At 37.2% G+C, this 18302-nt stretch overlaps 1 protein-coding gene and 2 pseudogenes across 5 annotated transcripts in view; 2 read left to right on the top strand and 1 right to left on the bottom strand.

The window, feature by feature from the left end:
* Positions 1-18302, top strand: part of TBC1D15 (TBC1 domain family member 15) — a 79390-nt gene that overhangs the window by 36808 nt on the left and 24280 nt on the right. For 4 of the 5 annotated variants that reach the window (XM_036251067.1, XM_036251066.1, XM_036251070.1 and 1 more), the window contains 5 exons: positions 8431-8533; positions 10503-10700; positions 13747-13875; positions 14639-14742; positions 16434-16528. In XM_036251067.1, coding sequence (XP_036106960.1) covers positions 8431-8533; positions 10503-10700; positions 13747-13875; positions 14639-14742; positions 16434-16528 — 629 coding nt within the window. The remainder of the gene's footprint in view (positions 1-8430; positions 8534-10502; positions 10701-13746; positions 13876-14638; positions 14743-16433; positions 16529-18302) is intronic. The other variant, XM_036251069.1, reaches the window with a different exon arrangement.
* Positions 11515-12434, bottom strand: LOC118623465 (annotated as a pseudogene).
* On the top strand, positions 15063-15543 carry LOC118623466 (annotated as a pseudogene).

The following is an 18302-nucleotide window of genomic DNA, read 5'->3' as shown; positions in this document are numbered from 1 at the left end:
TGGGCCCACAACCTGGGCATGTGCCCTGACCGGGAATCGAACCGGCAACCTCTTGGTACATGGGTCGACGCTCAACCACTGAGCCACACTGGCCGGGCTGGCATGGTACTTTTAATTCTACAAATAATTTGGAAAGGGTTGTTTGGAGAAGTTAATTGTGCATTTGTTTTGTAAGACTCCCAAGAGAAAATAGAAGGAAACAGATTTTAGCTCAAGAGATAGAGAGTTTTCTATCTTGGATGGGAAACAGATGTTACTCATCAATCACATTATCAGAGATTGTGTGTCCTGAATGTGTGCTGGTGATTTAATGTGTGCTTTGTTTTAATGAGGGCTGTAAGTGAAACTTTGTTTTCTTTCCTGTATTTGTAAATAACTGAGTAGTAAATATAAGAATCATATAGTTAGTGATAAAAATATCACCATTATTGGTGAAGCTTAGATATGCAGCATCCTAATAATTCACCCCAAATTAGTTTTGAAGTCACCCAGATTTTGTCACTTTCAGACAATTATAGGTCTCCCTAATGAGGTCAGATCACTTATGATGTGAATGAGAGCAGACTAAAAACCACTTTCTTTGTTGACAGGCAGATCCAAGAGAACTGGGATGGGATTATGCCAAGCATGCACATTATTTCTTTTTCTTTTTTTTTTTTTTTTTTTTTTTATCCTCACCCGAGGACATTTTTCCATTTTTTGTTCAGGTAGAGTGGGAGGGAGAGAGAGGAACAGAGAGAGAGAGAGAAACATCGATGTGAAAGGAACACATCGAGTGGCTGCCACCCGCACAACCGACCAGGGCCGGGGACAAACTGCAACCGAGGTACGTGCCCTTAGTGGGAACCGAACCCGGATCTCTCAGGACCGCAGGCCGATGCTCTAACCGCTGAGCCAAACCGGCCAGGGCATGCACATTATTTCTTAATCTCAGCAATCAGATGTGTCCCTGTGAAGAAGGAGAGTTTCTTTAGAACAAATGCATATTTCCATTTGGAAACATGAAACCATGGGAATGGTGTTTCTTTTTCTCCCCATACATTTTTTTCTTTATTATTGAAAGTATTACAGACATCCCTCCTTTTTTCCCCATTGACACCCTCCTCCCCACCCCACCCCCACCTCTCCCTATTTTTTATTCAACAGCTAATTTTTTTTTGAGGAACCAGGTCAAGTGTTGGAAAGAGAACAATAATGAAAAATGATATGTCCCCTGCCTTCATGGAATTTGTACTATTGTGAGAGAGACAAACATTGCTTATACAAGTAAAAGTAAAATTTCAGCTGTAATAAGTTTGTTGATTAAGAGATATATAGCACTATGAGGGCATATAATAGGACAATACATGTAATAAGATAATGTATGAAATAATTTTTATGTGTGTTGGTAGTAATCAAAGCCCTGAGAGAGAATGAGATTAAGTAAGGGGAAGATAGAATGGGACAGCACACGTGATTAATTGCAGTCTTTCATGACCTGGTCTAAGAGAGAAGCCTAGCAGAAGAGACTGACCTCCCTACACTTTGTTCTCTTGTCTCTTCCCATTGGGCTTTATTATTAAATGTCTGGTCAATCAGGGATGTGACTGTTCTTGGGGGAGGAGATAGCTGTCTAAAGTAAGTCCTTCAAAAGCTACACCCCCAGTACCTCCATTGTGGATTCTCCTGTGACACTGGGGGCCAGTTTACTCTTTTCCCCCTGAATGGTTGAGATGTATACGAATAGTACATTAAATATTTTAATTCCAAGGCTCATCTGTCCCCTGGGTTGAAAATTAGTACTCCCTATTTTATTCTTTCCCATCATAAATTATGACCAATTACATTGTGCCTTATAGCTCATCAGAGAGATTGTATGTTGAGTCCAAATGGTAGAACATAGATACTCCATACAAGCAGGTAGCAATATAAAAAAAAGTCCTAAATTTGTATAAGCCATTATCAGGTTCTTAGGGAGATATTAAAGTTCCTTATTATTTTTTTTCAACCTCACTCAAGAATATTTTCCCATTGATCAGATAGAGTGGAAGGAGGGGGAAGAAGGGGGAGAGAGAGAGAGAGAGAAATTGATGTGAGAGAGACACATCGAATGGTTGCCTCCTACATAACCCTAACCAGGGCCAGGGATCGAACTGCAACTGAGGTATGTGCCCTTGACTAGAATAAAATCTGCCACTCTGGTCCATGGGCTGATGCTCTAACTGCTGAGCCAAACCGGCCAGGGCAGAAGTTCCTTATTTTTTTTTTTATCCTCACCTGGGGACACTTTTGCATTTATCTTCAGAGCAGGAGGGAGAGAGGGGGGAAGAGAGAGAGAGAAACATTGACGTGACAGAGACACATTGACGTGAGAGAGACACATCACCTGGTTGCCACCCACACAGCCCCAACCTGGTCCAGGGACAAATTGCAACCAAGGTACGTGCCCTTAGTGGGAACCGAACCCGGGACTCTCTGATCTGCAAGCGGACACTCTAACCGCTGAGCCAAACTGACCAGGGCGGAAGTTCATTATTCTTTATGTTCTTTAGTTATTATCCAAATAAATGGAATTCCCAGTTAAAGTCCAAAGAAATAAAAATTATCTGTATCCTCAATTGTGCGTGCACATGCATGTGTTTAATGTACTTGGTGTCAGCCATGTGGGTCTCATTTCCTGTCACAGCAGTTTTCCTAAGGAAAATGATGTTTCTAGAGCCATGTTTCTGTGGTCAGAGATTGTTGTAGAGACCAAAAGGAAGAAGAGTAGTCCAGGAAAACCTTGCTTTCATTCAGCCAGCCTCACAGGGATGTCAGCCATTCTATGTCATCCCTCCTTGTCTTCTGAGTTCAAAACTAGTGGAGAGAAAACCAGTAAGACCACATTATTTTTTCTCTGATTAACGTAAATTGAATACTGTGGCTCGCATCTATGGCCATGTTGTCTTCCTAATACTCCCCCTAGCAAATAAAGGGCATTACCATATAGATGGGTAAAAGAATGAGCCACAAATACATTTTTGTTAATTTTCTGGAACCAACTTGGTTGCTGGGATATGAAGGAAAGTTATTGGTTCCATTAAAATTATATTGTATATCGGGCCATTTTTTACATTAGTAAATAAATTTCTAAGCAGTAAAATGTTCCCCTAAAAAGCCAAATTAGTTGTATCATCATGTTACATCAGCCTTTTACAAGATTGGGTTCTACATACAGTACTCATTTATTCCATTTGAGAGAGATTATCTCATCTATACAGGTCAGGGCAAAAGTAGGTTTACAGTTGTGAGTGCGAAACAGCGTTTATTGTGTTATTTTTCATACAAAACTGTAAACCTACTTTTGCCTCGCCCTGTATGAGCAAATCCTAATATATATATATGTGTGTGTGTGTGTGTGTGTGTGTGTGTGTATATATATATATATAATATATATATGTATATATTTGTATTTGTTTTGTTTTAAATACTATGTACCTTTTTATTTTTCATTAACTTTTTTTTTTTTTTTTTTTTTCAATCCTCACCTGAGGACATTTTTTCCATTTTTTGTTCAGATAGAGTGGGTGGGAAAGAGAAAGAGAAACATCAACATGAAAGGGACACATTGAGTGGCTGCCACCTGCACGATCCAACCAGGGCCGGGGACAAACTGCAACCAAGGTACATGCCTTTAGCAGGAACCGAACCTGGGTCGCTCTGGACCGCAGGCCGACGCTCCATCCGCTGAGCCAAACCGGCCAGGGCTATTAACCTTGATTGATAACTTTTGCAATGAAATTTTTATTTTTTTAGCTTTACACATTGGTCATTTATTTTTTAATATATATATATATATATTTTTTCATATATATATATTTTATCTTTATTGTTGAATGTATTACAGATGTCCCATTGACCCCCTACTCCCCACTCCCGTCCCCCTCCTGCCTTTCCCCACACTGTTGTTTGTGTCCATTGGTTATGCATATATGCATATAAGTTCTTTGGTTTATTTCTTCCCACCCCCAACCCCCCATCCCTTTGAGGTTTGTCAGTCTAGCAACCAATTTGTACTTCTTAATCTCTTCACCTTTTTCACCCATTCCTCCAACCCCCTCCCATCTGGCAACCAACAAAATGTTCTCTATATCTATGAGAATGTTTCTGTTCTGCTAGTTCATTTTGTTTGTAGATTCCATTGTTGATAGCTATGTATTTATTGCCATTTTATCTGTTTATATATTTTATCTTTTTCTTCAAGAAGATCCTTCAACATTTCATGTAGTAACGGTTTGGTGGTGATGAACTCCTTTAGCTTTTCCTTGTCTGGGAAACTCTTTATATGGCCATCAATTCTAAATGACAGCTTTGCAGGATAGAGTAATCTTGGTTGTAGGTTCTTGCTTTTCATCCCTCTGAATATTTCTTGCCACTCCCTTCTGGCCTGCAAAGTTTCTTTTGAGAAATCAGCTGACAGCCTTATGGGAGCTCCCTTGTCGGTAATTAACTGCTTTCTCTTGCTGCTTGTAAGATTCTCTCTTTGTCTTGAACCTTTTTCATTTTGATGATGATGTGTCTTTGGTGTGAGCCTCTTGGGGTTCATCTTGTTTGAGACTGTCTGTGCTTCCTGGACTTGTATGTTTGTTTCCTTCACCAAGTTAGGGAAGTTTTTCTGCCATTATTGTTTCAAATTGGTTTTTGATTTCTTGTTTTCTCCTCCTTCTGGCACGCCCATGATGCGAATGTTGGCATGCTTGAAGTTGTCCCAGAGGCTCCTTACACTATCCTCATTTTTTTGGATTCTTTTTTCTTTTTGCTGCTCTGATTGGGTGTTTTTTGTTTTTTTATATTCCAAATCAGTGGTTTGCTTCTTGGCTTTACCTACTCTGCTATTGAATTGTGTAAATTATTATTTATTTCAGTTAGTGCCTCCTTCATTTCTGACTGTGCATCCTCCATTTCTGACTGGTCCTTTTTTATGCTCTTGAGGCCCTCACTAAGTTCATTGAGGTTCTTACTAAGTTCATTGAGCATCCTTATAAGCAGTATTTTGAACTCTGCATCTGTTAGCTTGCTTAACTCCATTTCGCTTAGTTCTTTTCCTGGAGTTTTATTCTGTTCTTTCATTTGGGGCCTGTTTCTTGTTTTTTTTTTTTTTATCCTCACCCGAGGACATTTTTGCATTTTTTTATTCAGACATAGCGGGAGGGAGAGAGAGGAAGAGAGAGAGAGAGAAACATCGATGTGAAGGGACACATCGAGTGATTGCTACCTGCACGACCAACCAGGGCCAGGGACAAACTGCAACCGGGGTACATGCCCTTAGCGGGAACCGAACCCGGGTCTCTCTGTACCGCAGGCCGACGCTCTAACCACTGAGCAAAACTGGCCAGGGCTGGGGCCTGTTTCTTTGTCTCCTCATTTTGGCTGCCTCCCTGTGTTTGTTTCTGTGTATTACTTAATGAGAGGTATGGGGCTAGCTGAGAGCAGATGCGCTTGTTTGAAAGAATTTAGGAAAACTTGAAGCAGGATCCAAGACAGGCCAATCCTATGGTAAAGCAACTGGCAACAGCTTGGGTGGGCCTGAAAGTTGGGTGGGGCGGGGCCTCAGGGAATCACCAACGTGGGGCAACCAGTGTGAGCAAGGTTGTTGGAGTCCCAGATACGGTGGCTGTCTGCTGCCCCATGGAAGGGCTCACCAAAGGAACAAAGGCCTCTGACAGCACATCTGTCCAGGAGAAAGCCCCCCTTTCCAGTCCTCACTCCAGTGCTAAACAGCTCAGTTCTTCCCTGTATGTCTCTGGCGCCCCTCGAGCTGCCTCCCCTCCAAGCTGAGAGGGAGAGAGTCCGATAAGTCCATGCGTGGGCTGTTAAGAGCAGCTGCCTGAGGCTCCAGATGCCTGTGCCTCCCTGAGCCTCAGTTCCCACTGGTTTTTCTAGCCAGAAGTGATGGGGACTTCTCTTCCTGGCACTGGAACCCTGAGTGGGGCGCCTGGTGTGGGACAGGGACCCCTCAGTCCTCAGGGAGGACCTTCCCAGACGAGGTATCCTCCTGATTTTTATCCACCACACGTGGGTGTGGGATCAGGTTGTCTGCCTCAGCCCCTCCTACCCATCTCGATGCGGCGGCTTCTTTAATTTTGTAGTTGTAGGACTTTCATTCAGCTTGATTTCAGGCAGTTCTGAATTATGGTTGTTCTGTAGTTTAGTTGTAATTTTGATGTGGTTGTGGGAGGAAGCGATACCACGTTTATCTACCCTGCCATCTTGACCGGAAGTCACATTGGTCATTCTTAGTAGCACTATAAAATAGTTATTTTGAATTCTCAGCGCAAAAACATTATTATACTCTTAAAATTTCTGAATTTATTCTGAGGTCTTTCGGAGAGGCTCCCTCAAAAACCTGGGAAGTACTTCTGAATTTTTAGTAGATATGCTGAATAGTTGTGATATTAGACTATGATTTTCCTTAAGCCTTTTAGTAGGCTTTAATAGAATCGCTAATGTTAGCACCATTACAAATTCTGTCTTACTGCTGCAGTGAGTTTGAAAGTCTTGAATAATGTTGTTATGAGATCGACTTCCCAGAATCCATAATAGTCCCTGAATACATAAATATAATATTTATAAATCTATAATATTTAGTCTTCCCAGATTAAATCGATGTGGTAACCTGGCAGGTGGAAATGTAACTATTCTGGAATGCCAACCCTCTGCAATTGCCTACCAGTATACTACTTGTTTTTTGACTGATGTATTTTAAAAAATGTTTTGTTTATTTCTTTAGGGCAACAAAGTCTTAAATTTCTTATATCTCTCTTCCTAGAGCTTCCCCCGGCCCCTCATCATAGAGCATTGGGTATAAAAAATGAAATCCTTCCGTTTTAAAAAGTATCTGTGGTTGCTTGTTTGTTGGACAGTCATTTCTTCCCATTTGCAGTTTACTGACTACAGCTTTAGGTCTGCAGCTGTAATAATGATCTGAGTTTAGATAGTTGAAGGTTGTATATTTGTTCCCTTCTACGTGCATAGCCAGTATTTTGACTTTCATGACCAATTTTCATTTGAATTTCAAAGAAATAATTTGACTTAATTTATTGTTAGAAACAAAATAATAACCACTGCAACAGCAGCACTGTGCTAGGAAAAAGTATGTTTCTCTATTAGTTTCTTGTTCTAGTGCTCCACTTAAAAGTTGATCTATCATTTAAAAATACTATTTGAGAACCTGTAGGTCTTCATATTAAGCATGACCCCAAAAAGTATTCAGAAAAATGGTGTTTAATGAAAATTAAACATTTAAAAAATTATTATTCTTTTTTTACTTCAAATGACTCAACCTCTTTTAAAAAGCCAAAGGGCTTATTAAGCTCCAGTTGTCTCTGAAGATGGAGTGCTGTTTCTGAATATGTAAGAATAAGATCCTGTTTTGGATTATGTATTTCCTTTAGCATTGCTGTTGCATTCTGTTATGTTAGGATTGAGAAGAGGTAACTGTTATTAAAGTTCTTATCTGAAACATTTATAATAAACTAGAAATACATAGCAGCAAAATAGCACATTTAATTTTTATTTTAAACACAAAAGTTGTGGATTCATTACAGCTGACTTACTAAATTAACAAACTTATTTGAACAGAAAAAAAGGGTAATTCATTTGGTTACCTGAAATTAGACTGATGTCTATTTGGAATGTATTTTATTTGTTCTGTAGATGTTAAGAAATGTGGAGAAAAACTTGTGTCCAGAGCTTAATAAGCAAGATATTATCACCTAAACTACACGTTATAACCTTGCTAAATATGTTTGTGTGCTAATAATTACAGATAGCATAATTAATGTTGTTTAGCAGATAATTGATCTATTGTATCTTATATTTTAATATATATATATATATATTTTTTTTTTTTTTTTGTGGTACGTGTCCCTAGCAGGAACCGAACCTGGGACTCTCTGGTCCAAAGGCCGGTGCTCAACCACTGAGCCAAACTGGCTAGGGCTATATTTTAATATCTTATATGCAATACTACCAAGCTGTGGAATGAAATTGGAAACCATTTCAAAATGGGACATTTTCCTATAGTGTACCTAGTAATATACTGATGAATCCTAGAATGTGTTTTGTCTTACTTTAGTTTTTATGATAATAAAAGAAGATATAGTTGTAAGGTTTTCTACTGTAATTCTAAACAAGAATTTGGGTTCATTATAATTTATTCCTCTTGGTTTTACCTGGAATAAAAATATACTTCAACCCTTCTATATTTGTTAATTTAATATTTCATGTTTCATATAGTTTTGGAACTCAAGGTAGTTACTAAATACTTAATATTATATTAATGGGAAACAGTTCTAAAACAGGACATTTAAGTTTTTTGTTGTTAATGAAAAGTAACTGCACTATAGTTATTCAGGTAGCAATTGATGAAGTGTGCTAGTGTTTTCAATATATTCCTTATTTTTATTACAGATCTCCACAGGATAAAAGAATACTTCTTGTGAATTGTCAGAATAAGAGTCTTTCACAGTCTTTTGAAAATCTTCTTGATGAACCAGCATATGGTTTAATACAAGTATGTTTCTTAAATCTATTTTGTATTATTAATCTGTTAAACTGTCCCCATTATTTTGTATACTCCTACTTCTCAACTTTCTCAGATAATACAGAATAAGGCACATGTCTCTCTGTGTATAAACTTTATAAAACTCTTTGTAATTTTATAGAAGTAATAGTACGTTTTATATTATTTGTTAGACTCGGAAGCTTCCTTGGTTCTTAGTTATTCTTAAGACATTTTTTTCCTTTATAATAATACTGAAATTGGACATCAGTAAATTTTTTATTACCATAGCTGTCATTGATTAGGTAAAAGATCACTGTATAAGCCACTTTGAATTAATAAACTTAGGCAAAAATCTGGTTTTAATTTTTATTTTCCATTTAAGTAGGTTTTAATTCCATTTAAAGTATGTGAGTATATTCTTGCATTTGGCTGAAAATGTGCACCTAACACAAAGTTAGTTTATTTTTCACTCAGATTTCTATGTAAACTAATGAGATGGTTGTTTATTTATTCATTTGTTTACTTATGCATTCAACAAATGTTTGAGTGGTTACTTCGTCCCAGAAGGAAGGTAAGAGAGCTAAACACTGATTAAAATAAAAAGCTAGGGCCCTGGCCAGGTGGGTCAGTTTATTGGAGCGTCGTCCCATGCTCCAAAAGGTTTTGGGTTTGATTCCTGATCAGGGCATATACTTAGGTTGCGGATTCAACTCCATTTGGGGTGGATGTGGGGTGGCAATGAAGTTGCTGTCTCACATTGATGTTTCTCTTTTTCTCCCCCTTCCTCTCTCTCTCAAATTCAATAAAAACAAATCCTCAGGTGAGGATTAAAAGAAAAATAGTGAGGGAACAAAGATTGACTTTAAAGAAGTAACTAATGTACCCTGGCCGGTTTGGCTCAGCGATTAGAGCATCAGCCTGGGGACCAGATAGTCCCGGGTTTGGTTCCCGCTAAGGGCATGTACCTCAGTGGCAGTTTGTCCCTGCCCCCGGTTGGGGTCATGTGGGTGGCAGCCACTCAATGTGTCTCTCTCACGTCGATGTTTCTCTCTCTCTCTCTCTCTTCCTCCTTTTCTCCCTCCTTCTCCATTTGAAGATAAATGCAAAAAATGTCCTCAGGTGAGGATAAAAAAAAAAAGTAACTAATTTGCTAAATATGAATAATCAAGCAGTTTGGGATTTAGAAGTAACCCTAGCAGTAGAAAAACCTTTTGCTGTTTTCTAGGACAGCACTGCCCAGAACAAACCTTTTTTATTGGCATGATTTACTTATCACATAATTAGATTAAACTGTCTGCTAATTATTTAAATATTATGAGCTATTAAATATGTTTTTATTGATTTTTTTTAAGAGATGGGGAGAGAGAGATAGAAACATCGATGTGAGGGAGATACATCCATTGGCTGCCTCCCACATGACCCCTACCAGGGATTGAGCCTGCAACCCCCGGGGACTGAGCCCACAACCTGAGCATGTGCCCTGACTGGGAATCGAACCAGGACTTCTCAGTCCATGGGACGATGCTCATTCCACTGAACCACACCAGCCAGGCAATACTGTGAGATTTTAAACTTAGACTAGTGTAGCACTGCACACTTCAAGAAATATATTTTTTTTGTGAAGGCAGGACTGCTAGACAGAAGAAAGCTGTTGTGGGCCATTCACCAATGGAAAGTAAGCACTGCATATATTTCTGATGTGCAGATTGACTGAAGCCTGCAAATCATGTGTTTATCTGCAGTTCAATCATTAGCATTAATTTGCCATATATATACTATTTTAACCAAATGATGAAAACTTGACTTAGAAAATGAAAAATTTTCTTCTCAGAAAAAAAATAAAATTATAAGATAATCTTAGAATACTGTTTTAGTTCTGATTCCCCTCCCTTTAAAAAAACTTTGCCTTTTTCCCCATCATGAAGTATTTTTATTTTTTATTTGAATTAATGCTAATATTTTTCTTTCTACTACATAGAAAATTAAAAAGGATCCTTATACAGCAACTATGGTAGGATTTTCCAAAGTCACAAACTACATTTTTGATAGTTTGAGAGGCGGTGATACCTCTACACATCAACGACCACCTTCAGAAATGGCAGATTTTCTTAGTGATGCTATTCCAGGTTTAAAGATTAATCAACAAGAAGAACCAGGATTTGAAGTCATCACAAGAGTGAGTGGAGATTTTATATTAATAAAGCTCTTATATTTTAACAGGGGGGATGCTTTTAAACATGTATGAATGCTATAGAAATAGAAACTTAATTTTGGTTATACCTGCCTCTTTGTCATAATTCTTTCTTAGAACTTTTTGCTAACATATCTAACAACTAACACTTGTCTTGCCACCAAATTGTTCTTCATTGATTACTACGTATACTTTCTGTTCATTAATGTTGGATTTCTTTTCTTTGATTACCTTTATTTTACTATTATAATTGTTATTGTTAATCTCTTACTATGCCTAATTTATTAATTGAGCTTTAGCATTGCTATATAAGTAAAGGAAGAACAATATACATAGGGTTCAGTACTATCTGCGATTTCAGGCATCCACTGGAAGTCATGGCACCTAGCGCTCACAGATAAAGGGGGGGCTGCTTTATACTGAAAACTATGCCAGTGAGTTCAGGTAGTCAAAAAATTATTAAAAACAAACCCAAATATTAGTAGTACCCTTTAAAGTAATTCTGGTGTTCATATTTAATATCATCTAACTTTTTTTTTTTTAACATTTTTTCTTTATTGATTTTAGAGAGAGAGGAAGGGAGAGTGAGAGAGAGATAGGTACATTGATGAGAAAGAACATGCTTCCCACTGGGGATCGGGTTTATGACCTGGGCATATGCCCTCACCTGGATTAAACTGGTAGCCTCTTGGTGCATGGGTCGACGCTCAACCACTGAGCCACACCGGCTGAGCATCATTTAACTTTTCTACATATGAATCATTGGAGTTGTAGTACATCACATCATATTTAAAAACAACTATTTATAAAATTTTTCTTTCCTAGAAATAGCCTCTAAATTTTTAGGTTCACCCCAAAGTGTTCCTAAAAGATCTCTTTCGGTCTGTAATGCCTCCTGGAAATAAAGCTTCTTTGCCTGAAGAAACAGATTTTTTCAAAGCTCTAATTATTTCCGGTGACACTTTCATAAACTACATTAGGCACTCTTGTGCTGCTTCTCGATATTTAGTTTCATCTGAAGACTGACTGTAAGTCCTCCATGACCATTTCTAAGTTGAAAGCATGTTTTGAATCCAATTTGAGGGCCCCACTTAACACTTTGAGAGCTTGTCTATTGCTGATAATTTTAGCCAGCCTTAGCCCTGTCCCAGCTTGGTATTTTACCCATCTCCTTGTGAACAAATCTGATCTAACTCTCTCTAGTCATTAATCTGAAACCACATGTTATAATAAATTCTGCTCCTCCACCCAATGTCCAGCCTTGATACAGTGCAACACTTTTTAATGGAAATCTCATATCTTATTAAGGTTGTTTGCACGAACATACATAAGGCCACTCCATCCTCTGGAGTTCCTAGTGCTTTCAGCAGTATTCAGATCAAATTCTGAGGAGAAAGTATTTTTTGCCCGACAAGCAATGAAACCTTTCTCCTTTGTCCAGTTTTCCAGTTTAGTCACTTTTCCCACAAGTTGTAGCATCATAACATCTGAGATGTCATTCCTTTTACTTGGATTGTTCAGAGTAAGAAAGGCAGTGCCATTGTCTTCCTTCTGAAGGTCAGTGACTCCACCAGGAAACTGCTGAAGTTTTCTTTGTACTTCATCCTCATGGAAACCACCAGGTGTATATAAAATGACAATCCCTCTTTGATTTAGCAAATTTGTTCTTATAGATGATGTCTTCAAAAGACTTCTTGCCATTTCCTGTTTGGACTCCATTCCTCTTTGCAAGCTGGTTTCTCTTACTGGAATGATCTGATTACCTTTTGATAATAACGAGCAGGTTATTTGTTCCATTGAATGCATAGCATTGAGTAAAATAGTGACTCTAGAGTATTACTTCTGGTTTTGTTCCTAATTTGTATGTTTTCTTAGTAGGCACCAGCAGCAGCCAACCAGGACACTACTACTCTAAGGCTTTATTATTATGGGAATCTTTTTTTTTTTTAAATTCTCACCCAAGGATATTTTTTTGTTTATCTTCAGATAGAGTGGGGAGGGATGGGGAGAGAGAGGAACATCAGTGTAGGAGGGACACATCAACTGGTTGCCCCCCGCACGACCCGACCAGGGCCTAACTGCTACTGAGGTACGTGCCCTTGACTGGAATCAAACCCGAGACTCATTGATCTGCAGGCTGATGCTCTAACTGCTGAACCAAACTGGCCAGGGTGGTTTGGCTCAGCAGTTATTTTTAAAATAAGATAGACTGCCTGGCCAGTGTGGCTCAGGGGCTTGTGTGTCATCCCAAGGACTGAGAGGTCCCAGTTCAATTCCCGCTCAGGGCACATGCTTGGGTTGCACGTTTGATCCTTAGTGGGGGGGCGTGCAGGAGGTAACCAATTGATGATTCTTTCTCACATCGATGTTTCTTTCTCTCTAAAAAAATCAGTTAAAAAAAAGTTGGACTTCGGCCCTGAATTATGGCAAATCTTTATATATATGTTCAACCACACTTATGAATTTGCTACAGTGCTAGTAGTTAGAACATTATAAATATCTAAATTGTGGTACTTAATTAAAGGGCTTATCTTGCAAATGGCATTTTAAAATTACCAACATCCGTTAATTGAATTAAAAACTGGAAAATACCAAGTGGAGCTAATGGATCATGAATCACTTCTGAGGGTTACAAATTTTAGTTTAGAAGAAAAACTAATTTTAGAATATGATTAATGGAATAATACCGTTTTTTAAATAATACAGCATACCATTTAGTTTGAAAGGTTTCTTATAGGAATTTACATGTTAACTGTTCTGCATTTATGTAATTGAAACCCAAAATAGAAAATGCCCACCCATCCCAGAATTTATAATCCAATTATATGTGTGTTTAGTAGGGGAAATGTATGGAATGTTAACTATTTAGTTCATAAACTAAATATTGGAAAATAAGGGAAGATATTAAAAATATTAGAACAGTGTTTAATACAATTACTTGAGTAATTGTATTTTAGTTTAACTTTCTATATACGTTAATTTCATTTACTGGTTAACAGTGTACTTCTTTTTGCTTATCTTCTTATTTCAGATTGATTTGGGAGCACGACCTGCTGTTCAAAGGAGAGAGCCAGTGTCACTGGAAGAATGGACTAAGAACACTGATTCCGAAGGAAGAATTTTAGATGTAGATAATATGAAGCAGATGATATTTAGAGGGGTAAATACTTTAATATGGATTATATTTTAAATTGCTGGTATTCAAGTTTTCTTTTTCTTTTTTGGGGGAGAGGAGGAGGAAGGGAATTCTTTTGGATGAATGATACTTTAAAATTCCTATAGGACAGAGTGAGATGCTTGTGATGTCCCTGATGTTAGCTGTGACACCATTAAGTTTAGGGAAAGATATTTTTCCTTACTTGAAGTTGTATGGGTTATGTGAAGAAGACATGTATGTGGCCCAGTGGTGGTTGTGTTATCCAGTAATGACTGGGCTTTGAAAGACTAATCAATCCCACTGTCTGCCATACAGTCTATTGTATACTCTGCATTGTTTTAAAGCTTTCTGGCAGCTGTTTATATTTTTAGAATCTAGAAGTAAAAAACAAGATAGTATTTTCTGAATTGAACTGTTTTTTAAAAAAATATGTTTATATTGATTTCAGAGAGAGGAAGAGAGAGGGAGAGAGAGAAACATTGATATGAGAGAGAAATATCCATAAGCTGCCTCCTGCATGCCTCAGACTCAGGATTGAGTCTGAAACTCAGGCATGTGCCCTGATCGTAACTAGAACCCATGACCTCCTGGTGATGGGTCAATGCTTAACCAACTGAGCCACACCAGCCAGACATAATCGAGATATTTTTATGTATGAAACTCTCTCTTAAATACTGGTCTTCCTGTTTATTTAAATGCAAGTTTTGTGAACTTAAACTATTGCATTCTTTTTTATGAATGTGTTTAATACGCATGTTTTCTTCAGGGACTTAGTCATGCATTGAGAAAGGAAGCATGGAAATTTCTTCTGGGTTACTTTCCTTGGGACAGTACCAAGGAGGGAAGATCTCATTTACGAAAACAAAAAACGTAAGTAATTATCTTTTGTATGTTCATCCAAGAAATTTACCATGCAATTTAGTAAAGGGTTTCTAGACGACTATTTGAAATATATAGACTAGTATATGGGAAAATAATTTTATTTTTATCTTTGTCTTTCCCTCTCTTTATTGATTTTAGAGAGAGAGGAAGGGAGAGGGAGAGAGATAGAAACATCAATGATGAGAGAACATCGTTTGGTTGCCTTCTGCATGCCCCTCACTGGGGACCAGGCCTGCAACCTGGGCACGTGCCCTGCCCTGACCGGGAATTGAACTGGCCACCTCTCTGTGCATAGGTTGATGCTCAATCACTGAGCCACATCAGCTGGGCTATTTTTATCTTTTTGATTTAAAAATAGACACCAGCATGGGAGTGTGAGGGAGGCCACGGATTATGTTTAGAGGTATCTTTGCCTCCACTCAGCAGACACCATGAGCAAAGTTTACACTCTCCTGTTTAAAAAACTTATGGACAAGAAGTTATCATTGAAATTACATGGTGGCAGACATATCCAAGAAATATTGCAGGAATATGATCCCTTTATGAATCTTGTGATAGATAAATGTCTAGAGATGGCAACAGAACAATATTGGAATGGTGGTAATACAAGGAAATAGCATCATCTTGTTAGAAGCCTCAGAATGAGTATAAAGAATGGTTGTGTTCATCAGAGAAATTAACTCTTCCACATGTCCCCCTCCACAGCACCATTTACTACAATATAAACATTGAGTTGTATGCATTTTCTTATCAAACTTCTGTTAAATAAACTTTATATAGTCAAAAAAATATTACGAGCACTATAGTTATTTCAAACCAGAAACATTTATTAGAAGGACCTCATTGCAGTTAGACTGGTGAATATGTAGAAAGATGGTAAAAAATATTTTAGTCCCCTAGTACAAACATTTTGAATACTTGAAAAATAACTAATTAGATTTGGATTTAAAAATATATCTCATTTATCTTGATTTATTTTTGCAATTTATGATGAGATTATAAAATGACTCATAAGAAGTATATTTGCTATTTAGGTTAATTAACCTTTAAGTAATTTTTCTGTGCTCTTGTAACATAAACTGATCTTTCATTTTTGTTTTGGAAGAGTGTTTCTGTTTTTAAATAATATCTCAGATTTGAAAAGAAACACAGAACAACTTTCCAGGTATACTCTTATTCCCACTTTATCAGTTTAGTCTTTAATTTAAAGCTCACTCCTAATCGTTATGTATGTATTCGAACTCTCAAACAGTTGTTTCTCTTTTCGATACTTTTGCCAGTTTCTCTAAGACATTTTCACATTAACAAGTTTATGCAGTAAACTCATTGTCACATTTTTTAAAAGTCTGTAGATTTGTATTTGTAATTATTTAGAACCTTTCACAGTTAAAATATTTAATGACTGGAATAATTTTAGATATGATAGTAAGGATTAAGGCAAATGTTTTCTTACAATCATACCTAAATTATTCTAGTAGTTTAAACAAAGTTTATGACATGTCTAAGATTGTTTTATTTTTCCTTTGTTTTTATAACTTTAAATATTTCAGTATCATATTTATGAACTTGCATCTTACTAGCATTGTAAACGCTTTGATAAATTGTAGAAAAGCTCAATTAAAATTTTTAAGTAAAATGTTCAAAGTAAACTGTTTTGGGTATAAAATTGTTTTCTATAGTGATGAATACTTCAGGATGAAACTGCAGTGGAAATCTGTCAGTGAAGAACAAGAGAAGAGAAATTCGAGGTTAAGAGATTATAGAAGTCTTATTGGTAATTTTTTCTTGATTTTGGAAGTACACGAGATAGGTTTACATTGCCATCTTGACAAAATTTAAGAAATGAATATATATGCTATAGAATTGGGGCTCAAAAGAAATCAGAATTTGAGAGTACATTAGAATGTGTGTTTATTATTCTTGGTTGTTCTTCAAGTAGGTATATGAATTCAGACAGTATAATTATAAATACTGATATATTTCATTTTTTAATTTCAAAATGTGAATTAGTAAAGAGTATTTAACTTTATTTGCTTGTTGAATTAATTGCATTGAAAGTTATTGTACTCCTTATTTCCAAAACAGTTAGTTTTGTGGAAACTATTAATTTTGTGGAAAAATTAGGAACTATAGATGAGCAAAAATAAAATAAAAGTTAGTTTGTTTCTGTCATCCGAGATAACTTTGTTTAAATAAGCTTTGGTTTATATCCCTGAAGAACTCTAAATATGTATATATACATATATATATTTAATTTAAACAAATGACTCCAGATAGATAGTAAATTTTTGTCAATTTTTGCAAATTGAATAACTGTTCCCTAAAAAAAGAGATGCAAGAATTTTACACTAAGAGAGTTAGACTTATTTCCAAATAATGAGTACTGGGTTTTCTGGCTCTTACGATAAAGGCCAGGTTGTATAAGTGATTGAAGGAATGCATAGTTATTGCTGTACATACCTTACCTGACAAATTTCAGTTCATAGTCTCCATTTTACAGATAAGAAAACTGAAGCCCTGAGAGCATAAATGACTTGCCAAAGTTACATGGTTTATAAGGGCAGTACCCAGTTTTAATGTTCTTTACTATCTTGTTACCTTGCCTCTATCTAATTTTAGGATAGCTTTGGATAGTAGTGGAACTTATTTCTTTAATTCTTTTTTTTTTTTTTTTTAAATCCTCACCGGAGGACAGTTTTCCATATTTTGTTCAGATAGAGTGGGAGGGAGAGAGAGAGAGAGAAACATCGATGTGAAAGGGACACATCGACTGGCTGCCACCCACACGACCCAACCAGGGCCGGGGACAAACTGCAGCCAAGGTACATGCCCTTAGCGGGAACCGAACACGGGTCTCTCTGGACCGCAGACCGACACTCTAACCGCTTAGCCAAACCGGTCAGGGCTAATTCTTATATTGTATTGGGGTTTGTTTATCTGTAGCTTCATGAAAGAGGTTAAGGGGATGTTTTTACCACCATGTTTAACACCACCATCCCATGGAAGAAAATAATCCCTTTTTAAGAGCCCAGCATAGACTGATTTGGCCGTTTGGGAGCTCATAATAACAAAAGCTGAGATATTTTTAAATATGTTTTTTTCTTTATTGATTTTAGAAAGAGAGGAAGGGAGAGGGAGAGAAAGAGAAAGAAACATCAATGAGAGAGAACACTGATTGGCCGCCTCCTGAATGCCCCCCACTGGGGATTGTGTCTACAACCTGGGCATGTGCCCTGAGCAGGAATCAAACCGGTGACCTCTTGGTGCATGGGTTGACACTCAACCACTGAGCCACACCTGCTGGGCAAAAGCTGAGATCTTTTTAGCAATAGTGGGTTTGATTGAAAAATAACTTTATTTTTCTAAAAAATAAGTTATATCAGAATAAACTGTCCTTCCTCTTGCTAAGGAAAAAAGTTGGGGATCTTGAGGTATAGGGTGATCTGAAGTTGCCAACTGAAGCCCTCTGCTATTCTCACTTTCAGTAAGGAAAATGATAATGGACTGTTTTTTTCCTGCTTAGACATAAAATACTTGAAGTGGAAGAG

Source organism: Molossus molossus, unplaced genomic scaffold (assembly GCF_014108415.1).
Source record: "Molossus molossus isolate mMolMol1 unplaced genomic scaffold, mMolMol1.p scaffold_m16_p_10, whole genome shotgun sequence".
NCBI lineage: Eukaryota > Metazoa > Chordata > Mammalia > Chiroptera > Molossidae > Molossus > Molossus molossus.
Note: the sequence above shows the minus strand (reverse complement) of the source record. Positions and strands in the feature narration are given on the sequence as shown.